The sequence below is a fragment of the Scheffersomyces xylosifermentans genome (genome assembly GCF_036884685.1).
Source record: "Scheffersomyces xylosifermentans strain CBS 12540 chromosome Unknown RJT20scaffold_1, whole genome shotgun sequence".
Lineage (NCBI taxonomy): Eukaryota > Fungi > Ascomycota > Pichiomycetes > Serinales > Debaryomycetaceae > Scheffersomyces > Scheffersomyces xylosifermentans.
This window is the reverse complement of record NW_027042939.1, coordinates 1,184,985-1,208,770: the sequence shown is the minus strand read 5'-3', so window position 1 is coordinate 1,208,770 and position 23,786 is coordinate 1,184,985. Positions and strand designations below refer to the sequence as shown.

The 23,786-nt window shown below is 39.9% G+C and overlaps 11 protein-coding genes across 11 annotated transcripts; 6 read left to right on the top strand and 5 right to left on the bottom strand. All coding sequences in view use genetic code 12, as the record gives it.

Moving 5' to 3' along the window:
• The first annotated feature begins 578 nt into the window (after window positions 1-578).
• RJT20DRAFT_10538 (coatomer subunit zeta) lies at window positions 579-1,526 on the top strand. Its single transcript, XM_064915717.1, has one exon. It carries the CDS (start codon window positions 683-685, stop codon window positions 1,253-1,255), a length of 573 nt encoding a protein of 190 aa, XP_064776987.1. The 5' UTR covers window positions 579-682; the 3' UTR covers window positions 1,256-1,526.
• Window positions 1,527-1,797: 271 nt separating this feature from the next.
• On the top strand, window positions 1,798-3,075 carry RJT20DRAFT_91321 (cysteine desulfurase selenocysteine lyase; the record flags this gene model as incomplete). The annotated part of the gene is made up of 1 exon (XM_064921368.1): window positions 1,798-3,075. One exon carries the CDS (start codon window positions 1,798-1,800, stop codon window positions 3,073-3,075), a length of 1,278 nt encoding a protein of 425 aa, XP_064776986.1.
• A 144-nt stretch (window positions 3,076-3,219) lies between these two features.
• On the top strand, window positions 3,220-4,630 carry RJT20DRAFT_10549 (uncharacterized protein). Its single transcript, XM_064915719.1, has one exon. It carries the CDS (start codon window positions 3,364-3,366, stop codon window positions 4,426-4,428), a length of 1,065 nt encoding a protein of 354 aa, XP_064776985.1. The 5' UTR covers window positions 3,220-3,363; the 3' UTR covers window positions 4,429-4,630.
• A 1,436-nt stretch (window positions 4,631-6,066) lies between these two features.
• RJT20DRAFT_10543 (uncharacterized protein) lies at window positions 6,067-8,549 on the top strand. The gene has a single exon (XM_064915718.1). It carries the CDS (start codon window positions 6,500-6,502, stop codon window positions 8,105-8,107), a length of 1,608 nt encoding a protein of 535 aa, XP_064776984.1. The 5' UTR covers window positions 6,067-6,499; the 3' UTR covers window positions 8,108-8,549.
• Window positions 8,550-8,587: 38 nt separating this feature from the next.
• Window positions 8,588-10,862, top strand: DEM1 (Dem1p). Its single transcript, XM_064915715.1, has one exon. The coding sequence runs from the start codon at window positions 8,671-8,673 to the stop codon at window positions 10,669-10,671; it is 2,001 nt and encodes a 666-aa protein (XP_064776983.1). The 5' UTR covers window positions 8,588-8,670; the 3' UTR covers window positions 10,672-10,862.
• A 1-nt stretch (window position 10,863) lies between these two features.
• On the bottom strand, window positions 10,864-11,977 carry RJT20DRAFT_10525 (histidine triad superfamily, third branch). The gene has a single exon (XM_064915716.1). It carries the CDS (start codon window positions 11,911-11,913, stop codon window positions 11,125-11,127), a length of 789 nt encoding a protein of 262 aa, XP_064776982.1. The 5' UTR covers window positions 11,914-11,977; the 3' UTR covers window positions 10,864-11,124.
• Window positions 11,940-12,576, bottom strand: RJT20DRAFT_124051 (uncharacterized protein). The gene has a single exon (XM_064916115.1). It carries the CDS (start codon window positions 12,533-12,535, stop codon window positions 12,173-12,175), a length of 363 nt encoding a protein of 120 aa, XP_064776981.1. The 5' UTR covers window positions 12,536-12,576; the 3' UTR covers window positions 11,940-12,172.
• Window positions 12,577-12,881: 305 nt separating this feature from the next.
• On the top strand, window positions 12,882-14,936 carry NOT4 (CCR4-NOT core ubiquitin-protein ligase subunit; the record flags this gene model as incomplete). Its single annotated transcript, XM_064918107.1, has 2 exons — window positions 12,882-12,931; window positions 13,019-14,936. The coding sequence occupies 2 exons, from the start codon at window positions 12,882-12,884 to the stop codon at window positions 14,934-14,936; spliced, it is 1,968 nt and encodes a 655-aa protein (XP_064776980.1).
• Window positions 14,937-15,053: 117 nt separating this feature from the next.
• On the bottom strand, window positions 15,054-16,533 carry RJT20DRAFT_10521 (uncharacterized protein). The gene has a single exon (XM_064915714.1). It carries the CDS (start codon window positions 16,084-16,086, stop codon window positions 15,172-15,174), a length of 915 nt encoding a protein of 304 aa, XP_064776979.1. The 5' UTR covers window positions 16,087-16,533; the 3' UTR covers window positions 15,054-15,171.
• A 137-nt stretch (window positions 16,534-16,670) lies between these two features.
• On the bottom strand, window positions 16,671-19,979 carry RJT20DRAFT_10481 (isoleucine--tRNA ligase). Its single transcript, XM_064915711.1, has one exon. It carries the CDS (start codon window positions 19,897-19,899, stop codon window positions 16,864-16,866), a length of 3,036 nt encoding a protein of 1,011 aa, XP_064776978.1. The 5' UTR covers window positions 19,900-19,979; the 3' UTR covers window positions 16,671-16,863.
• A 1-nt stretch (window position 19,980) lies between these two features.
• On the bottom strand, window positions 19,981-22,745 carry CIT1 (citrate (Si)-synthase). The gene is made up of 3 exons (XM_064915710.1): window positions 22,364-22,745; window positions 22,204-22,284; window positions 19,981-21,657 (listed from the first exon to the last, which is right to left on the bottom strand). The coding sequence occupies exons 1-3, from the start codon at window positions 22,451-22,453 to the stop codon at window positions 20,425-20,427; spliced, it is 1,404 nt and encodes a 467-aa protein (XP_064776977.1). The 5' UTR covers window positions 22,454-22,745; the 3' UTR covers window positions 19,981-20,424.
• Window positions 22,746-23,786: the final 1,041 nt, after the last annotated feature.

Genomic DNA, 23,786 nt, shown 5'->3' with positions numbered 1-23,786 from the left:
GCAGCCACAAGAAGCATCAGAAAATTTGAGTTTGGGGTATACGACCTAACCGTGACTCAATTCTTGTTGTATAATACCCGTTACCATCTGGACGAGAATGCAAACATTTCTAATGTACTAGAAGATTACCAGTAGTATCTATTCCTGGTTTTTCCATAAAACTGCTCAAGCCAAACTAGTTCGCATGTATAAATACACTTCTCACTTAGTATCATCTAACTATGTAAGTCCCTCACACAAATTAAAAGACTCCCTTGTCATAAAAAATAGAGTTAACTTTAGACTTCATAGTTAATGTGGAAAAATGTAGAAAAATTGCAAAATGTGAAAATGAGTTTATTTACTTTCATTAACCTCAAATCGTGTCAATTCATTATATCATTTTCCAACTCGTATGTTTCCCTACGGTACTTATTGATGTACTCACTACTGTCTCACTACTGTACACTCACTACTGTACACTCACTACTGTAACTCTCTCTTTTTTGCAACAGAACAAAGTATTACAAAGAACTAGTTTAGTACCTGACAAAACTGCCTGCATAAAACCCACTCACAAATCCAGAGTCGATCATTTTTCAAAATCCAGCGTGTTATTACTTTGACCAACAACATAGATTACTGTGATAGGAAATCAGCACATTATAGCAAGATCATCATCAATCTGAAATATAATCCCGCCATGTCGTTAAACATATCATTATACACCATTTCTGCCGTTTTAATACTAGATAATGAGGGTGAAAGACTCTACGCCAATTACTATAATCACAGCGGATCTCAAGAAAACGGAGGAGAGAGCCACTTCCAGACACTTGCGCAACAGACCAAGTTCGAGTCGCTGATATTCTCCAAAATAAACAAGGCTCATCAAGACATCATCTTGTACGATAACCACTTGATCACCTACAAACAAACAAACGATATAATTCTTGTAATTGTCGCCAAGATCAATGAAAACGAGTCATTGATCTATTCTACGGTGGCCACTTTGTTCGAGAGCTTGAATATCTTGTTGGACAACACCATTGATAAATCTACTATCATCAGCAAATATGACTTGGTCAGTTTGGCAATCGACGAGACTATCGACGACGGAATCATAATTGAAATCGAACCTGCCATTATTGTCAGTAGAGTAACTAACGCGCCAAAGTTTGACACTAATGTACATGTTGATCTTGACAAGGGTATTTTCGACGCTTTGTCATTTGCATCTAAGAAGATTGGTGAGAGATTGCAACAGGGTTTCTAAGCTGTGTACATTTCATTATAGAGCCCACAATAAAAACATATTTCAGCAGTGACATTAGAAGTAATAGTAAATGTAGATGACAAACTATAATTGGTTCCTGAGCTGGGAGAGACCATGGAAAGATTTCTACTTCGATGGATTTTTTGATTGCTGATTCATTCAAACGATTGTGGAATTGCACTGCAATTTAGCAGATGTTGTTCTACTGTCCATCACTACCCTTGTAAAGTATCTAGCATGTATATTGCTTTAACTAATATTCAATTTCGATTACACGGTTCAGTATACACTTACATGTATAAGTTTCGTATTCTCTGGAAGATTCACCGAAGCATATATTCATTACTCACTAAAGAAACTTTAAAATACAGAGTGGCTTATAAGAGCCCTTGTGTACTGAAGTGAGGATGCTCACTAATGAGTCACGAAGAACGGTTTTGTAGATGACTTAGACGAATTAAATTTTAGTATATAGTAATGCGAAACTCCACGAAACCTTCGATCTAGCTAGTACGGAAACCTCAATTGTAGTTCAAGTCTCCATGCCGCCAGCAGTTCCATTCGGAAAACAATTCAGGGAGAAGTATTTCCAAGAGTTGGATCCCAAATACCCAGCAGTAAACCACGGCTCGAATGGGTTGACACCGACCCCGGTATTTCAGAAGTATGTAGAAGTCATGAAAAGAGATTTTAGGAATCCAGATTACTTCAGAAGAATCGAACAGCCTCTTTTATACGTGGAAACATTGAAGGAATTAGGAAAATTCTTGAAGAGTGATTATCGCAATCTAGCTATAGTTGACAGCGCATCTACTGGAGTGAATACTATATTGAGGAGCTATCCGTTCGAACAAGGAAGTAAGATAGTTGCACCCAATACTTTGTTTGAGGCCTGTGCAAATACTTTAAAATTCTTAAGGAACAGATATAACGTGGAAATAATCCCTATTTTATTAGAATACCCTCTTTCAGATGCAGAAATAGCTGCAAAATATGCCGAGGTGTTTGAAAGAGAGCACCCGACATTAGCTATATTCGATACAGTTAGTTCATTGCCTGGCGTGAGGTTTCCCTTCGAGAAGATAACGGAGCTTTGCAAAAAATATGAGGTTTTGTCTTTAATTGATGGTGCCCATTCGGCTGGTCTACTTCCTGTTAACTTGGATGAATTGCAGCCGGATTTCTACACTTCAAACTTGCACAAATGGATGTACGTGCCTTGCAATTGTGCCGTTTTATACGTGAAAGAAAAGCACCATCGTAAGATTCATACCCTACCTATTGGATCAACTTATTTGGATGACAATACAGAGGTTTCTGAGGAAGACGAGAATAAGTGGTTTGTAAATAGATTCAGTGATTACTCCACCAGAAATTTTGCATCTCCCGCTGTAATTAGAGATGCAATCAAGTTTAGAAAGGAAATCTGCGGTGGGGAAGAAGCTATTTTCGACTACTGTCACAACTTAGCTGTTAAGGCAGGAGAAATTATCAGTGAAAAATGGGGAACTTCAGTACTAGAGAACAAAGCCAAGACTCTCACCTCTACAATGGTTAATGTCGAATTGCCAATTCATAAATTCGGGATTCAATTGAATACCATCATTACCTCTTTGAGTAAAATTTGCAACAAGTCGTTAGAGAATCACGGCGCATTTGTGCCACTTTTTGCTCATAATGGAAAGTTATACGGTCGGTTCTCAGCCCAGGTGTACAACGAACTTTCTGATTATGAAAAAGCTTCAGATGATTTGCTTAGTGCTTTGGAATCTTATTTCGAAGATATGTTGATCGACAGTACTATGAAGACTTCCATTTAGGATCTTCGTTCATTTCTATTCTGTGGAATGTTTATAAGTGGATATTTGTATACGTTAATAGCCGTTAGTAATTCTTTGGTAGCGCTTGTTTATGTTCAACACACGACCGCAATTTTTGAATAACTGAAGCCATAGGCTTTAACCAACGGCGTTTAACAGTACCAACAAGAATGAATGGTAATAATCTCAGCAGCAATTCACTATAATATCGCATAATTGGTTACAATATCCTTAAGTCAGCAGTGTACTATAAAACTTTTACGTAGTCGTAGTTGAAATATTTTTACCATGGATGAATCTTTCCATTTTGCATTATTGAGAATATCAATAGCACAAATACTAAAGGCCAATGGGTTTGAGAAGTGCAAACCTTCTTTACTTAATGTCATAACAGATATTGCAATCCAATATTTCAAAAAGTTAATACAGCAATCGCTCAAGTGTTCACAGTTACGAAATCAATCGAACCATGTTGAACTTCAAGATATATCCCAGGCATTAATATTGGTAGAGGCTATAAAGCCAGACGACTATCTCAAACTCGATACTCAAGAGGATTCAAAATATAATGTGAAGTCATTGGAATCGTTTGTGAATTGGACCAAGTACAGTGATTCTTTCCGAGTATCTCGTAGTTTAAACGAGTTCCCTAACGAATTAATTAGGAACTTGATTGAGAAGAGAAAATTGGACTTGGATGACGGGGAAACCGACCAAGAAAAGAAGAAGAGAAAGCACAAGGAAAGACAAGAGTACTATAACCAGTTGAAATTAAACGATATTACCAATTTGCAGGGGGACTTCGGCGACGAAGACGAAGATGATGAATATGGCATTTCAGCCAAAGACAAGTTACTTTGGCTAAATTATTTGATAGAAAAGGACCTTAAGTTAGGACACGATCTCAAATTTTTGAATTCTACCCTAGCCGATGAGTTCTTGAAGTTCCAAGGCAACCTCAAGTTTCATCCCATTATAAATAGCAATAACGACGAAGTGCACAAAAAATATCAACAATTCAAACACCAATTACACAATTTAAACAAACATGACTACGTGGTGATAAGTATAGACAACGAAAAAGAAGGGCAGGAGCCAATAAGTGACATGGATGTTAGGCCGTCCGAAAGCTTAATCAAATTGCTACCTTACAACTTAAAATATGATAAGCACTTGTTAGATGATGACTTAGACCAGTACTTTGAATACAGGCAACGTCACCTGACAGTAGACGAGGCTGATCAAAATGATATCTATGTGGAAGAGAATAATGATCACTATGATAGCCCCAGCGAAGATCTTATAATACAGGAAGAAGGAATCGGAGGCGAAAATAGTCTAATGCTTACCTGAACTCCAAGATATCTGCTGGGTTTTAGCCCGTTGCCAATTGAAACCACTGGATTTTAACAAGCCATCTGCCATACATCTTGAAAATTGACATAACACATTTAAGATATTCTCTTGTATGGAGAAGAAGGCACTGCAACATATATGAATACCCTATTGGGAAGTTAGAAGCACGAGACGGTTCAGATGCACTTGTATTCTAGCCTTGATGTGCTAGGGATCGTATAGGAGGTATCGTTTGGCAAATACGACGAGATGTACCCCTAATTGATTTGCAAAAGTCCAATATCCAGTCTTCAGATCTATTAAATTTTCAGGGCCCCAGGCTACATATAAGAGTGATATCGGCTACAGCCGAAAGGAGCAGAGTAGATATACTGAAGTTAAATAGGCTCTAGGCTAGTTCATGAAATTATGTACTACGATACGTCGTAAGTTAAACTTGATGAAGAACATGAAATACGTAGACTGCTGTGATTTCTTCTCTCATAGAGATAAAACTTGGCGAGTGACCCAAATCTCTTACTTACATGTCTTAAGCCCAGCGATGTTTTACCTGGAGAATCGAAGCAGCTCTAGATTCTTGAGGGATAAGGTTGCGATACCTTATTTGAAAAATTGTGTAGAAAATAATTAGAGAAAATTATCGTCTCATTAACAATCAATTTGCAATTCAGCTGTTAGGAAGCCTACCATTCGATTCGATTCGATTCGATGCTGCCACTCCATATCTGGCCTTCTGCTCATGCTAATCATTGAGCACTCACCTCAATGTCCGCACGTTTTCGCTGAGAAACAATCTTGTGTCGTTCGCATAAATAATATTTGCATTATAATCCAGGACTAGCCTACAAGGATGGCTTCACAAAATGTACCCTCTAGTGAAACAAGCAGCTTTCAATGAGAAAATATGATCAATGCAACAAGAATATGTACCAATTTACCCACAACAGGAAGAAGGGATCTGATGCAACTTTGATTTTAACTCGTTCGGGGCAAATTAGCAGACTATGCATGAAACGCGAGACGCCCTGGAATTTATCTAATGCAGGCAATGAAAGGAGGGGCACACAAGACTGGCCATGACCTAGCCAGACATTCGTCATGGTACAAGGGTCGACGCACAATGAGTGATGTGTAGAGCAAAAGTAAACAAGGTTCGACGGAGAGAAGAAGTTCATTTCACACATATTGAAGTGCAGATTCATGATATATAATAGAATCCAGTGCCACTTTTATTGTCGTAGTGCCTGTCTCAAGCCATTGTGAGACCCTCTGCTCAAGCCTCAATTCAGGTTAGTTCTAACAATAGCATTGTTGAAAACAAACATAACAGCCTTCAACCTCACCTTCTATTAAAAGACCAACATTTCTCCCAACAGCAATCAACTATCTGATTTCCCCGTAACTGCCGTTGAAAACTTCTTCGCAACTATAAATCACCGGTACTCCCCTCTATAATTGTCGAGACCAAAAATAATTCGACATACAGACACGTCTTGAAAATTCTCAATTCTCAATTCTCGTGATCACTAGCACTATCTACTACACTTCCTTCGGCTCCTTACTCCATATATGACTATCCATATCCCTAGATACAACTTTGGATTCGTATAAATAGCCAGTTCTCGTTACTACGTTGCCATCCCAACAAAGCGCTAATTCGTCCTTCCACATCATCCAGACGAACTATATCGCTCCGGTACCCCTTAAAATCCCTCGCTTTACGTCCGGAATTACCTTGAAGTCGGCCCAAGCACTTAACCAACAATACTCGGTACAATATTGCCCCTTCTTGTTACACTAAAGGGATACTACAAAAATATCGAATAGCCTTTGAGAAGAACAATTTTTGCTTAAGTACCTTATATTTCCGTGCTTTCTACAAAATTTGCTACGCGGTAACCCGGCAATAAGCTTCTACAAAAGACCTTTTTATCTTGAAACTTAGCATTACTTGATAGACTTTTCATCTTCCACCTTGACTTAACGCATATTATTCCATTCCCTTTTTATTTTGATTCGTTTTCGTTCCGTTTCCTTTGCGTACACTATAGAACAAATATAGCATAAGATGATTAACAAAAAGTTGAACTTGAAGCTTAATTTGAACAAGTCGTTGAGCAACTTGTCCAATCCCGACGGCGGAGCTCCTCCATTTACTCCACTCGACCAGACTATGAAGACTCCTATAGAGGCTCCATTCGGTGCTAATCACCATGGAGAACTGCAACAAGGCTTCTACTTTGCACCTCCGGTAACCCAGGCAAGTAAGCAAGACACTATTTATTCGAATCCGCACTACAGTGAATCCGACGACATACTCACGGATATAGACGAACCCTCATTCGGATCGTTCAAGACTACTAGAAACTATACTCTTAGCTTTACTCAAAGTTTTGATCAGTTGGTTTTATCAGTGTATTCGCATTTCTTGTCGTTGCCCACAACTACCCCCTTTCTGGGAATTACGCCTCCGAGTGGTCTTGTGAGCAAGGTAGCCAACGAGACAATGTCCAAGTTGATAGCTAATACTTCTCTTTCAAACCCTCCTTTGTATGACCATCAAAGCATCATCAACGCGGATTATCTCAGAAACCACTCTTATCAGCCTATCTTCTTGCAGTTGATAAGAAAGCGTTTGATAGACTTATGTCTTTTCAATAGCTCCAGCAACTCTCATTCCAGCAACGCCATAAATAACTCTACAAATACCAACACTGCAAAGCTACCCGAGTCTACGACGATTTCCGTAACATCTACCGGAAATGGAATACTTAACAGTAGCGGCGCGGGGTTGAGACAGTCTTCGATTTCCAACTTGTCATTAAACGAGTTGAATATCCTGAATTACAACACCAATAACGCGACTGGAAATGCAACTAGATCGAGATCGTCGTCTCTTAGTCTCAGGAAACAATCCTTGACTAGAAACAACTCATACACCAACAACAATTGGTTGCATGTGGGAAATATTAATAGTATAAGACCAAATGGACACCCCATGCCAAATGGTGAAAACTTCAACATTAGCACGGATTCCTTGCAGTCAATGCAAGATTATGTACCACAATCTTTCATCAACAGATCTGCTAACAATAACATTTCTCCAAATCAATCGAACTTTAATTCCATGATGATGGATTATACCACACCTCCAAACTCAAACAAAGGCTCTGTTTCAGGCCCTACCATGACACCTCCATACAGTAACGGCAATGTGCTTCAGAATAATATGCAAAGTGGTCACAACATTAACGATTATGAGGAATTGATTTATTACCAACAGCAGTTCCAACAGGCGAGATCTAGATCTTCATCAAGCACCAACCCGTTTCCTCATCCTTTGACTATCAATACAGAGGTTGCCAATACGCAAGCGTTTGGAGCCATGAGGGACATCACAACTCCAGGAGCAGCACCTTCTCTCAGAGGTAATCCTAATAACTTGGCATTAGACTCGCCATTCATGTCGGGATCTGCTTTATCGGAAGAGTGTGGCTACTTCTGCGAAGGATTTCAACAGCCTTCCTCTAATAGCACGGCTAGCCCAATGACTGAGAGTCCAACGGGTTCCAACGAACCCACTTTAGCCGATTCTGGCAGAATCAATCTTCCTGGTCAATTCAGTTTGAGTGAAAAGAAGAGGGATTCTTTGAAAATGAAGAGAGGTATACATTAAACAGCCCGAATCTCGAGGATAGGGAAAAAAACCAACTTCAGTTCTTCCTAAGGTTATAAATAGTCAATTCGGTTCACTTCAGCTTTATATGGAAGTGGCGCCACCACGAACTCGATACATGTATTATTACGTTACGGCTGGTTACTTTATTCGTTTTATATTAACTTTCACAAGCATTATATCACTTCATAATTGTAGGCAGCACACAACCGCACTATGTTGTAGAGCAGGTAACAATGGCAAGTTTCAGATCCACTTTTATACTTTTATACTTTTACGTCTTTTATATAACGGGAATTTCTTACAAATGGGTCAAGCCTTTTCAAATCTTGAAATGGCCCACTTCGGGTAACTAATACTTCAACCTGTTTAAGGACTACTTATCCGACTCTTCACCTTGTTACAGACATTATTTCTCTGTATGCCGCGTTTTTTTTTTTTTTTTTTTGCAGTCCTGATAACTATTGTCTTATAAGGAATGCAAATCAATGCGAGTATGTTAGTTACCTAGTTGTCATGTTGTATTGTATTAGAGATTGAAAATATATACAAACTATAATGGTATGAAAGTATCTATGAGAAACTTCCAGAATGTCTTAAGGGGACAGGGAAAGGTTCTTCCTGAGATGAGTACTGGTTCTCAGTCTTTGATTCCTCCAATAGTGCCGCCAAAAGATGTAAGCAACACCACTAATGATCACGAAAGACGACGAAAGTTGAAGAAAATCATGGACGATGAAGACATGGAAGCGAGATTGATTCTCAAGAAGTTCACAATCGGCCGTGAAAAGGAGACGGTTTTAGATATAGCCGAAGCCGACAATACTAATATAGGCAAAGACAGCTCTGGAATCGAACAGGGAATTCAACTACTCCCAAACGATTCGTTGTATCAAATATATGCCAATTGGAATCTTACAGAGAACGAAATGCTACCTCTCTATAATCCGAGGAATTTGAATCCGTACCAGTTTCATTCTCGATTCAATTCTGACGTGTCGTACACTGTTTCTCCGCGTCTTTCAGTCACCAAATTGCTTACAGATCGATGGTGTGAATTGCGAGAGTATTACACGATTTACGCTGGATCTCCCCAGTACAAAGCTACCAATGCTATAAAGTTGGGATTAGAGAGACACTCAGAGTTGGAGCAAGAATTACACAGGCCCGTAGACACGAGTATTCTTATTGGGACACTTGCTACGTGTGTTTCGGAAGCAATCGCTAGGTTCGAGCAGTCCATAAAGGATATCGATGATCCTGTTCTATTAGAGAAGTTGAGCATTCAATTCGAAAAGTTCTGGAAGATAGCATATGGCTCTCCTGACGTTGCCAAACTATCTCTTGATTGGAGTGAGCAGATTATAGAGCGGTTATTCACATTAATAACTACATCAGAAGCTAGAGAAGTATTGGTACATGGCTATGTAAATTTGCATAATGGTGCCTTCGTCAGTAAATCAGAAGACCTTCAACGGAACGATAATACGACCAGTGATATCGACTCACAAAGAGTTTTGGTAAGTGGTGTAGTAGACTATTTCAAATTGTCTAACAAAAATGACATATCCGATGTTTCGTTGATAGAAGACATTCGAGATCATTTGGACTATCACTTCAAAGACTTTATTGGCAACAAGCAGATGATAGTTCTCACGGATTTTCTCAAAGATATTGTTATCTTAATCAATGATCATACTAGTGACTTTAGTGTAAAGACAACAGATGTCAAGACGAGGTCGTGGAATCGCATACCAGATCTGATATCAGTTTTGAATGCAGCCAAATTCCAGACCTTCTACTATAGGAAGATGCTAGGGTTGCTTGCTAACGAGAGTCATGACAAGGATAACAAATACTTCGCATACTACAGCCTTCTTGAGAATGCAAGGCAGAGAGGACTTGATGTGGATGAGCCTGTTGATGTGATTACCATAATTAGTATCTTAAGAAAGAACTACCACCTCTTTTATAATGATTTTGTCAAGTTGGCGAATGGGGACAAAATAGATTTCGAACCTTTTGATAAATTCATGCTGCAGAGAACCCTGATAGACTATGATGTTAGCTCGATTATTGGCATAACAGAACAGACTTTGACTGATGACTTCAGTAGTGATGAAGTTCCTATGCATTCCCATATGATTGATAAAATCAATGAAATAGAAGATTTTAATTACTATGAAATTTTGACACCGAAGTTGATAAAGAAGTGGACAATTGCCCCTACGTTAAGATATTTTGCAGCAAGGTCTGCACAATTTTATGGTCTATTTGAAAGTTTACTTGGAGATAGTACCGCTGTCGAATATCACAATGGGAAAACGTCACAAAATTTCCATACTTCTCTTTACAATTATGACGTTGAAGAACTTGATAGACACAACTCGAGAGCTTCTACATTTTGGAACGGAAGCAGGTTTCCAACCTACACAAATGACTTGAACAAGTGCAATTATTGCGACTTCAAACTGAAGTGCCTCGTTCCGAATCACGGTCTAAGTGGAGATTTGGACAAACAATCGTTAGGAGCTAGATTAAGTGAATTTATGCACTTAAACTGAACGTACGTAGAAACTAATGTACACTTATAAATGTAAAACCTCATCAAAAGAATGTCGATGCGTAGAATATTGGCATCAACCCTTCTGCAGAGGTTTTGAATTCTATATTTGGGTTTCGTTTACCACTTGCATCTAAAGAAGGCACACACGTGGAGATATTTGCCCAGTAAACTACATATTTAATATTACTAGAAGATTATAGTCGTATATTTGCCCGGCTATGGGCCATGATTGAAGAAGAAGAATGTTGTTAAGAAACGACATCTCAATATTTTCAAGTAGTTCAAGACCACCAAAAAAATCTTTATATGTTCAATTTACCCGGACTAAGGTATAATGAGCGGGTTAGAATTTTGCAGCTTCCTTCCTTTTTCTTAACTGTAAGGTCTCCAGTACTATATGTTGTTAAGACTCTTTATGGATGGCACGTCAAGATTACATACTCATTTGTTTTTATTTGAATTGGTTTGGGGTCAACTTAGCTGGTTCAAAACCATCAAATAAAGCATATTTTTTCAAATACTCCTCTTTTAGGTGTTGTTTCAATTCCTGGAACTTATTCCCAAAAACAGCTCCACAATATGTGCATTTGAGCGGCGTTGTCTTAATAATCTTATCTAGAATAGTCTTGTCTCTTTCGTGTCTGATGAAAACTCTATCGTCTTCAGACTCACTGGAGTAAGCCGAATCTGAATCGTATTGATTTTCACTACCAAACCCTCCACGGTTCAATTTGTCATAGGCTTTGTTGGACCATGGGTCAAGTTTATCGAAGTCTACAAAGAAAGGCGTAGTAAAAGAGTTGTAGTGCTTCTTGTTTTTCAATCTCTCTGACTCAAAATCCTGCGTTATTACGTGGAAATGTAGGTTTCGTAATGAAGGCACAGAATGCACACCAGCTCGTATGAAATCGACTTTCAACTCTGCCAATGCTAGTTTGTTTTCCTTCGGATGATCGAATAGCTTATCGAGATCTTCTATTATCATCGTTTTAGCCTTCTCTATGTAAAATGAAATCAAATCATACAATTCATCACCCGAGTATTTCTTGTAGTTTCTATTAAACACCTCTAACGGATGAACATGGGTGACTTCAGGAGCTCTGGGAATAACCAAATAATGACGAATTGCCTTGGGAAACTGGTCTTTGATGATTAAGACATTTTCATCCTCGAACTCAACCAATTGCTTGTATTTAGAAGGGTTGTCAATATACGCTTGGAACACGTCTTGAAAACTCATGGCTGATAAGAACCTTCTAGTGGTCACGATTGCTCATTTCTACTTTTCTATTTTTTCTATAAATCCTACACCAAGAATTCCATAAGTTTTAACAATATTATTATGAATATTATTATGGCGTTTAACAAAGATAAGCTATATGTGATCTACTATTTACAATATGTACATATTATGTCAATTCCCCAGTTAGTTTACAATGGTTGAACAAATCTTATAACTAAGCACCTCTGCTATGTTTTTGTTCTTACATATTTTTGCTCTATGTCTTTCTCTTTTTGATAGGGCTGGTCTGAGCAGTGGCAGTAGTGGTGGAAGCAGTACCGGCAGCCTTTTCTTCAGCTGGAGCTGTCACTGATTTTTCGTTTTCGGCTTTGCTTTCTGCCTCCAACTCTTCGTTGGTCTTCAACTTGACGTTTTTCAATTCATTGATGAACCAGATCACAGACGCGTAGAGCAAAACTGCGATGGCCAATAAATTATAGAAATGGTATGAGCCACTAAGGAAGATCAACGCTATCAATGACAATATAAGCAAGATAAATGATACATGGGTAGCTGTGATCAACGCAGGAGTTGTTCCTGGTGTGAAGATAGAGTCCCACAATTCCACTATAAAAGCCATTTTAATTTTGTCTTCTTTTCACCTCTTCTATTGTATGATCAATCTCTAAGTTAATTACTACAAACTCTCCCTGAGTATCATTTAACTCAATCGCCCACTAATCCTCTAAAGGCTCTTTCCAGAGCTCATAATTGGTTACATAATTTGTTACTTAATGTGTGCCAAAGTCTCGCCACCGTGCACGACTCATGTTCGGTTTCTTTTTTTTCTTCAAGCGGGTATAACGAAATCACAGTAAAGCAACAGTCACGAATTTGTCAGAATACAAGTTCAAAGTAACTATTCACAGTTAACAAATAGTTTTATATAATTTCCTATAACGCGTATTAAATCTCATATATCTAAAATGGTACCAAGCGACGACTCATTCATCAGCGATGACGAAGAAGAATACTGGTATGTACTTGATTCAAGACCAATTGAAAGCCACTCTTTCTCTTTGACCATTCTTTGCAGCAGCAAGTACTAACAATACACGTTTAGCCCATTATGTGTGGAAGAAATGGATATCTCCGACAAAAATTTCAAGCCATGTCCATGTGGTTATCAAATATGTCAATTTTGCTACAACAACATCAAGCAGAATCCGGAGTTAAATGGTAGATGTCCTGGTTGCAGACGTCTCTACGATGATGAGTCTGTAGAATATAAGACAATAAGTGCAGAGGAGTATCGCTTGCAGCAGTTGAAGAGAGACAAGCGTGATCGTGAAAAGAAGCAACGTGAAAAGGAAAAGAAGGAGACGGAGATGGCGAACAAGAAGCACCTAGCCGGCCTAAGAGTAGTTCAGAAGAACTTGGTATATGTCACAGGATTGAATCCACCTTGCAACCCAGAAGACTTGCACTCGGTTTTAAGATCTGACAAGTACTTCGGGCAATATGGAAAGATTCTGAAGATTGTCATTAACAAGAAATCTCCAAGTCCCCAGGGTAGTCACCACCACCACCAGAACCCTGGCTTGGTAGTTTATGTGACGTTTTCGAGGAAGGAGGACGCATTGAAGTGCATTAATGAGTTGGATGGCTCCTTATGCGACGGAAGAGTTTTGAGGGCAGCACATGGTACTACCAAGTACTGCTCGTCATACCTCAGAGGTCACCCATGCCCTAATCCTAACTGTATGTTCCTCCATGAACCTGGTGAAGAAGCAGACTCCTACACAAGAAAGGACTTGTCTACCCAGCAGGGAATTAAAATGGGCATGATGGGTTTGAGTGGTACGTCCAGAGATAATAGCAGCACTAATATCTCAGGATCCAATCATTACCAAGCTCATTCTAGTACAAACTCCCAGTCAAATTACTCTGGGGGCGAGGAGGAAACCCACTCGCATTCCGATGAGGACCAGGATCATCAAGCCAACACGAGTAATTCTAGCATTCCCCCAACTAACGGTGGACCGGTCTTGCCAGCGACAGCACTGTGGGCGAAAGGCTCAAGTGCTTCAGCCAGCAATTCTCCATCCGTCAACAACAATACCCCATTAGCCAATTCAGCAGCTTTTCCCACCTTGGGAGAGATGTTCCGTGATCAGAAACTGCAACAAAGAAAAGATAATAAGCATAAAGTTAAGCCTACAAAGAGTGCTACCAAAGATAACATCTTACTTCCAGACGACATTGATATTGACGATGACTCTGTCTTGAGCTTCGTAGAGCAAACTACAGAATGCTTGAAGGATTTGCAGCAGAGAAAGGAAAAATTAGAAGTTCATTTTTCCAAGTTGTCCAACAGCAGCAGTAAAATCTTGCCCTTGTTCTCCTTCAACAGTAGTGAAGCATACTCTGCTGACAGCAGTCTCGGGGAGGATAAATTATTGGCTCGCCAAGTTATTGAAAGGTATCTTTTGAGACCTATCAAGAATTATCATTTAGCATACCAGAACCATCCAATTACGCAACAGCAGTACTTGCTTCAAAGCCAATTACAGCAACAACAACAGCGCCAACAACAAACTCCTAACTTCCAAGCTGCTCAATTAGAGCAATTGCAATTGGAACAAGAAAAGAAGTTGTTGGAAGTACAGCAATCACAAGGTCAGAGTGAAAACTCAACCTTCCTGCAGCAGCAGGTGCAGCAGCAATTGTTATTGCTTCAATTGCAACAGCAACAACAACAACAACAACAACAACAACAACAGGTGCAGCAAGGAAATCAGGTTCAAATTAACATGTTGAGACAGAATGAACGTGCTAACACTTCTACTCCACCACCTCCAGGTTTATTTGCTGCAGGTAATCTTCCAAAGGCCCAATTACCCCAGGGACAATTAACGGGACAAGTACCTGGCCAGTTCAATGGAGAGCACCCTGCTGTTGCTCCAATTGCTGCAACTGCTGGTGGAAACCAGTCCACAAGTTCCCAGTTGTTGACACAGTTAATGAGTGGAAAGAGATGAGAGGACAATAGGTCTCTCACCTGTGGTGACAAGATTGCTTTTATCTCTATTGATTAGTTGTATATGTGCCAGGCTTGTTAGTTGAATGTTCAGCACATGTGTATATTATTGTAATTACTAATAAATTAACATATGTCAAATTGTATGTTGTTACATTTGTATAATACATTATTGTGGCACTAGTTAAGCTAAGAAGTTTTAAACCTCTGGTCTAGGTCATCTCTTTACTGACTTGTTAGGAATCATGAATGATGTGGGTCATGTGGGTGTTTAAGAATGGAGCTTGATCTTCGAACTCCTTGTAGTTCTCTTCTGGTTCTCTGGGAGAGTTATAAAACTTCATCATAATTTCCCTGAACTTCGCCACGTAAGTGCATTCATTTTTGCTTACATTGATTCCCACTTTTTGTTTGAAGTAATCCAGAATGGCGTCGGCTCTTGGGTATGTAGATAGTTGTTGATTCAAAACGAAGGCATCATCCATTACGCTGTGAAAAGTTTTTAGGTTAACACCTGTGTCCCGGAAGCCGTAATGGAGAAGTAGATAATTTGCCGCCTTGGAACTAATAGCTGTCTTGAATTTTTCTTCGAACGTTTGCTTTATGAATTCACTTCTTTCGAAGGTAGTCTTCTTCAATCTGGCCGAGTCAAACACCACTCGCACATGTTCTTTAGACCATCCACCATCGTCCCACTTACCAAGTGCAATATTCTCCTTGGGCCTACTTCCTGGAGTAGATGGTTCTATAAACCTTTTGGCTCTTGGATCGGAATGCTCGTAGAGGTTTAATATTTTTGAGGCCTCTCTGGCATTTTCATTTATTTGCCTTCTTAGTATAGCTAATTCTTGCACTCTTGAGATGATATCTGGAATGGGCAATAACTTCTCGAGTCGGGTGGCTAACGCATCCATTTTGTCGAGAAGAAGTTTATCGTTGGATGTGAGATCCAGCCTGTTTTCAAGATATGACTTGACTACACGGTATTCGTACAATATTTCATCCAATTGAAGGAGAACCTCATAGGTATTCTCCAACCGATGATCTGGGTCGTCTATCAGCACGAATTTATCCCTCAATGCGAGATACGAATGTACCAAGTCGTGCTTTCTCTGCTCGTAATTGTTTACCTTCCGTTGGTAAATAGACATTTTGGTGGTGAATGCAAGTTCAATGGCGGTTGCAGCAGCCTATATTGGTTTGAATGAGCAACTTTTTCAATCTCAACCTTTTTGAGTCTCTTTATTTTCGCAGCTATACCGCCAATGGATATTGTAACAACCTGCTACGAACTACTGGTGCAAGCGCCCAGATAAGAGACAGTTGGTTTTGTTTTCGTTTTGTATTTGTTCGCTGCGACCAGGGCAAAACAATTGGCGTTTGCGGGTTATTTTTTCCACCAGCGAAAGTGAGATTTCGCACCCTCTTTTGGAGTTTTGTAGAAGGAACTTTGAGTGAGGTTTGTTTGAGTGAGAAAAGAGAACAAACGAGACACAGAGGCAGCAGTGACAGAGCGAATGTGGCAGTGACTGATTTTTGAGGGATTTATCACACGACTTGCAGAACGACTTGCAGTTTTGATTTAGGTGGGGTGTATGTATTGACTGTTACTGAAACTCACGAAATAACTAGAGGGTCAAATAGAAAGTTGCGGATATATAGCTATTCTTTCTTGATGATCTTGTATGCACGGAAAATCTACTTTCTGTATTTATATCCGTTTTTGGTTCTTTTTCTACTCCATTTATCTACTCTGTGTATATTTTGAAAGAAAGTGCTCATTTCGTATATCCATATATATTTTGGATGTTATGCGTATGCATTATCTAACATGTTGAGTGTTCTATATATTTTTCTCACTCATTACGCGTATATCTATTTCTATGTACAAGTTGTCATCTCAGATGCGCTTATCATCTCATATCCCATTATGGGTTCACGACAGAGTCACACTTGGAACACAAATGATCCTCGTGAGGAGCATTGAATTTCCAACATCTGGGACATTTTGCATCCATCGAAGGGCTGACTTGAATTATTACTTTTTCACCGTTAAGCTCGATGACAGATGTGCTCTCGTAGTCAGGGCTCACCACCAGTTCGCCAATAACTGCTTTGGATACCAAGAAATAGTCCTCCAAGTACTGTTCATGGTTTCGCAAGATAGACTCCATCTTTGAACCTTCCTTCTCGAAGCTGAGGTTCACCTGAGTCTCCAATTTGTTCTTGTAGTAGCCCTCCTCTCTGAGCTTTTCCAAGACTTTGTAGATTTGATCTCTGAGACTCCAAATGCTGTCAAATTCTTTCTCGACAGTTTCGTTGAACAAATTCTCTGGCAAGGCATAGTAGTCTTTCCACTCTCCCATCATGAATGGAGACGTCTTCTCTTCATTAAACAAATTGCGGTATTCGTTCCACACCTCTTGTGTCAAAAGTGGTTGGATTGGGGCAAGGAGTCCAATATATACCTTTAAAATCTCCTTCAATACAGTTTGAATGCTTCTTCTTCTCACTGAATCCTTTGCATCCGTGTAAAGACAGTCTTTCGAAATATCAAAATACGTGGAGCTCAATGACACGTTCATGTGGTGGTTGATATCGCTCACAACTCTCGAAAAATTATGATCCTTGTAATATTCCACACAATCTTTTTGCAATTTGAACAATTTAGACAATGTATACTTATCTAATGGGCTGAGTTGCTCGTAGGCTACTGTGCCACTGAAATCATTAAGATTGCCCAACATGTACTTGAATGTAACTCTTAACTTCTTGACGTTTTCGAAAACTCTTGTCAAAACTTCAGTTCCAACATTTACATCAGAACTGTAATTCGAGGAAGCCACCCAAAGTCTTAATCCGTCGGTTCCCAAAGCTGGTAGTAATGGCTTTCCACCTCCCTCTATAGCATGCTTGGGAGAAATAATATTACCCTTGGACTTTGACATCTTGTCATTTTTGCTATCCAAGGTAAATCCATGAGTTATAATTTTTTTGAAAGGGGCGACTGGTAAAAAATCGACACCATTCTCCCCTGATGCAATAATTTTGTTCAATAATGAAGACTGGAACCAACCTCTATGCTGATCACTACCTTCAAGGTAAACATCAGCCAACGGCTTTTCAGATCTGAAGCTGTGTTCTAGGTCCTTGTTTAAAGTACTCCAGGAAGTACCAGAATCAAACCACACATCCATAGTGTCTTGTCCTTTCATGTAAAGATCCCCTTTCTCTTGAAGTTCTTGGGGCAACCATCTGGCAATGTCCTGTTCTTCAGTGAACCATTGGTCAGTTCCGAACTCGTCAATGCGAGCAATTACGTGGTCAACAACTGCAATATCATCAATTGGTTCCCCAGTCTCTTTATTGTATATGATTGGTAACGGAACACCCCATGTTCTCTGTCTGGAAATACACCACTCATTTCTATTATTGATGAACAGAGGTAATCTATTTTTTCCGGATTCTGGATAAAATATTACTTTGCTGAGAGCTTCGATTGCAGTAGGTTTTATCTTCTCTACATTAACGAACCACTGAGGGGTCGATCTTTGAATGACAGGGGTCTTCGATCTCCAGTCATAGGGGTAGGAATGCTTGAAAGTTTTGTTAACATTGAAGACCATGTCGTTCTCCTCCAAAATTTCGATACACTTCCGAACTGTTTGAGATTCAGTCACCTTCTCATTACTCAATATGTGAAATCCGACAGGAATATTGTCCTTGATGTATCTCCCTTGGCCATTTACTGAAGAACGTATGTCTAAGTCATGTTTTTTACCAATAGTGAAATCTTCACCACCGTGGGCTGGAGCAGTGTGTACTAATCCAGAACCAGCTGAAGCAATCACATGAGAACCATGTAAAATTGGATGGTGGATTCCATCCTTAGAAGCTGGGTTGAAGTACTTCATTCCAACTAGTTGGTCTCCTGTTATACGTGCACCTTCGACTTTTTCGTATGACGAATTGACCTTCAAAAGCTCTTCTGCTAAAGACTCTGCAACTATTAAGTATTCGTTGACCTCTTCGTTATGGATTAAAGTATAGTCTAAATCGTTATTCACACAAACAGCTTTGTTTGCTGGAATGGTCCATGGAGTAGAAGTCCAAATCAACACCTTCACGTTCTGAGCTGATTCTTGGACATTCAACTTGAATTTACTTCTGAGTTCTTCGTAGATCTTGGATGAAACTACTGGAAATTTTACGTAGATAGCAATCGACTTATGGTCATTGTTGTATTCTAACTCCGCTTCGGCTAATGCAGTTTGGGTTTCGCATCCCCACCACACTGGCTTCAATTGCCGGGAAAGTAAACCATTTTCCATCAACTTCTTGAATATTCTTAATTGGTTGATTTCATAATCATGGGACATTGTGATATATGGATTTTCAAAATCTGTCATGATAGCAAATTCTTTGAATTGTTGACGCTGACTGTCAATCATTGATTGGGCTAATTGACGACACGCAGATCTGATCTCTACGGCCAGTAATACTGGCTTTTCTTCGTTTGCTTTTTCAACTTCATCCTTGTTTTTGCTCTTTTTCTTCTTTTGCTTTTTTATTTCGGTTTCCATATTGGTAGCCTTCATCTCGATTGGTAAACCATGGCAATCCCATCCTGGGCGGTAATTCACTTTGGAATTATTGTGGATTAGTTCAAATCTATTAATGATATCTTTAAGTATTTTATTCAACGAGTGTCCTAAGTGCAAATCTCCATTTGCATAAGGTGGCCCGTCGTGGAGGGTAAAAGTTGGGCGGTCAGCATTATTCTTGGTTTGCCAACTGTACAAATCTTGACTCGTTATCTTGATAAGTTCGTCACAGACTTCGTTCTTGGGTATTTTGGGACCAAATGCCGTTTTGGGAAGGTGTAGGGTTCCCGAGTAGTTAATCTTTTGGTACGATTGCGATCCTCGTGAGAATGACCTCACAAAAAACCTCTGTCGGAGCATTCTTAATGAATATGAGACAAGAACCCGTGCCTGAAGCTTCGTACAAATGACTACAACATTTAGGTGCAAAGTGAAAAAAAAATAGTCTCAAATTTTTCTTAGTCACATTTGAATAGTCGCACCACGATCGTTTAAAACCCGTATCCGATTCAGTGGAAGGTTACAGATTGAAGATAGAGGAATACTTTAGTGTTCTGAATAAAATGTTGTGGAGTACTTGTATTAGAGCATTTCAAGTGTAACACAAGTATAGAAATATACCTATCATGAAAACTACGATTTTTCGATGTTTTCGATGTTTTCAAACCTCACTCAAATCTCATACAATTGTGTTCATTCTCTTTGTACATAAACTATCTTAGAGCACAACTACATAAAGTCATTCACATACTAATTTCATAGAGCCGCAAATTTTGCGATCTTTTAAATAAATTTAGCAATGGAGGCAGCAATAATAAATAAATAAAACATAATAAATAAAATAAACAGTTTAATTCATGTTTCGTCTCAGTTTTTCAAACAAGTCTAGTTCTTGCCGAGGCTCTTGACTAACTCAATGTACTTTTCGGTAGAGAAGGACTTTGGTCTCTCAATTGGCAAACCGATACCACGGTCGAGAATCAATTGTGGCAAGACACCGAAAGCTCTGGAAACACCGAACAAAACAGTGTAGAAGGACTCTTCGGTCAAACCGTAGTATTGCAATAAGACACCGGAGTGAGAGTCCACATTTGGCCATGGGTTCTTGGTCTTACCGTGCTTGGTCAAGACACCTGGAGCGACTTCGTAGATGTTAGAAACCAACTTGAATAATTCATAGTCTGGCATGTGCTTAAGAGCAAATTCTCTTTGAGCAGTGTATCTTGGGTCAGTCTTTCTCAAGACAGCGTGACCGTAACCTGGAACAACTCTACCAGCGTTAAGGGTTTCCCACAAGTACTTCTCGATGGCCTCCTTAGAGTAGTCACCGTTTAATTCGTCTCTCAACTTGAATAACCATTCCAAGACTTCTTGGTTGGCTCTTCCGTGCAATGGACCAGCCAAACCGTTCAAACCAGCGGCCAAGGACAAGAATGGGGAAGACAAAGCAGAACCAACCAAGTGGGTGGTGTGAGCAGAGACGTTACCACCCTCGTGGTCAGAGTGGATGGTCAAGTATAATCTCATCAACTCGACGAATTCAGCGTTACCACCGAAACCCAACAAGTTGGACAAGTTGGCACCGTAATCCAAGGAAGAGTCGATTTGAGCTGGCAACTTACCATCGTGGAAGACGTTTCTGTAAATTCTGGCAGCGATGTTTGGCAACTTAGCCAATAACTCAATAGAGTCCTCGTAAGTGTATTTCCAGTATTCGGACTTGTTAACACCCTTGGCATAGGCCTTGGCGAATTGAGACTCGGATTCCAAAGCAGTGACGGCAATGGAGAATTGAGCCATTGGGTGCAAGTGAGATGGAGATCTGTCAATCAAATCTTCAACGTGCTTTGGTAAAGCAGATCTAGCAGCCAATTCCTCGGACAAAGCCTTGGTTTGAGCCACAGATGGAACTTCACCGGTCAATAATAACCAGAACAAAGCTTCTGGCAATGGCTCCTCTCCACCTGGGGCCTTTGGCAACTCCTTTTGGATGTCTGGAATAGTTCTACCTCTGAAACGGATTCCCTCAATTGGGTCCAAGACGGAACCTTCCCATACTAAACCCTTAATACCACGCATACCACCGTAAGCTTGCTCTAACAAAACTTCACCGATAACCTAAAATTGCATGTTAGTAATTATGATTCGAGAATTTTCGTCTCAATTGCTGCTTATCACTTCGTTGTAGCCCAATCAAACGTCTTAGCACCGGATCCGCATCATACAAGGAAGTCTTCTTCCGAAACCATAGGTAGGTGGTTTCGAGATGCCCCACCCCCACAATTCCTGCACCAAACTCTCTACAGTATTCCGTGGTTGATAAAGTCCGACCACCCTCACCAAATAATAAAGCATATACAGAAAAATAAAGAAGGCAGAGAAAAATTTTCGGTGGGAGAGCAGCCCAATGGCCAGCAATGAATGAGGGATAGGACAAAGATAAGGGAATAGGAAGGTAAGAATTGCGTAATCCAGTTGCTAAGTGGGATGAGGTCTCCGTAAATTATTCATAAAATAGTTGAGCGGGTCAGGAATAGTCTGCGCATGTCGCGGCTGCTACCCGAGTAGATCATGCTTTTTCCTGTCATTTTACTCTGAATTCCCTACCATATCATAAATTAGGGCACTATCAAGTGATGGAGCTTCTCTGAAAATTATACGTACGGTTTTACCATGTTCCTTCTTTAATTGCTTGACTTCTTCGGCCTTTTCAGGTAAGATTTCGGCCAATCTGGCCTTTAAGGTCTAGAGAACTGAGTTAGTATGTTGTGGTAGAAGATATCGCAGGTCGATATTGTCGTCCCAATTGCACAGGTTAACTTACTGGTTCAGCAGTAGCGTAAGTTCTGGCGCTGTTGAAGGCAGCCTTCTTAGCTAAAGTAGAAGAACGTTGAATTGATCTTAAGGCAGACATTGTGGAAAGTAGTGTGATATAAAAATACCTGATAAACAAACACTAGTAAGAGAGAAGAGAATAAACAAAAATGCAGCTGAATTTCGAAATTAGGGAATTTGCAAATTATTTATATTTGTTCATATATCATGAACAATCACTATTTAATTTTAAGCTTGTATGCAAATAGCACAAAGCCTAAAATGAAATCACTGCGACTGTAGCTGATAGTTTTCTTCAATTTCTCACAACCATGGATCCTCGGAGATCCTGTACAGATGCATATTTCACCAATCAAATTGCGTTGAAAGTCTGTCGGAAGCACACGGCCATTAAAAATCGGGTCGTGCGCACGTCTGAATTTCGAAAACACCTCGGAGCTTAACCACCAGGAAGCATGATGACGGCTTGAATATTTCCTTCAAACTGTGAATCCCGCGTCCTCAAAGAGCCATTTTTCTTGTCTAATGGCGTGGTTGGCGACATTGGGCTTTGGTAGCTTGGGCAGAAGTAGTTACAATGATAGAAGATACATCAGTGAAGCAGATGGCACGATTGGCCCGGGTAACAGCAGCATCTTGTCACAGGTCAATTGGCTAATAATATTATTTCGTGCCTTTTCTCCTTAATATTCCTCTGATACTGTAATATTTTCGGAACGGCCAAATGATCCAATGAAAGACTACATAGACGCAAGAAAAATTTTCCCATACTAATTCCCCAGATTTCGGAGTATGATGATGCATGTGCAGGAGCTGTGTATACTGTGTTTTAAGGAAGCTTGGGAACAACACCTCGTCTCTTTCGAGCCACAATCGATGTGGTTTTTCATCTCGCCTGCTGCCCACGATCACCTCCGACATGAGTTTGTGGAGGCAGATTGTTCTTGAAACAGTATAATAAGTCAAGAATAAGGAATTGAGCGTCCTGACAGGTGTAAACGATTAAGTTCCAACCGTCATGGCTACTTCGGAATTACGTAACTGTTGCATATTGCATCCGGTGTGGTGAATTAGACCCGATTGTTACCACACCACAGATTTTCTGCCTACAGGACGGTGCGTGGGGACCTCCGAGTAGTCGGACATTGAGGCTTCGTTACGGCAGCAAACGGTAAATGGACTAAACATAAAGACTCTTCTGGAGGTTGATGATCCGTGATTGACAATCGCAACATAAACTATGTATTCCTTGGAATTGCCCGATTGTTGAGGATTGTTATCAATTAACCCCACATTCGTTTTCTTGTTTTATTTGTTTGTCTTGCCCCACCAAAATACTCTCTTACTAGAATTGCCGATATATTTTTTCTGTTAAAGTTTCGTAAAAGTGTCAATGCGGGGGTGGGGCAAAT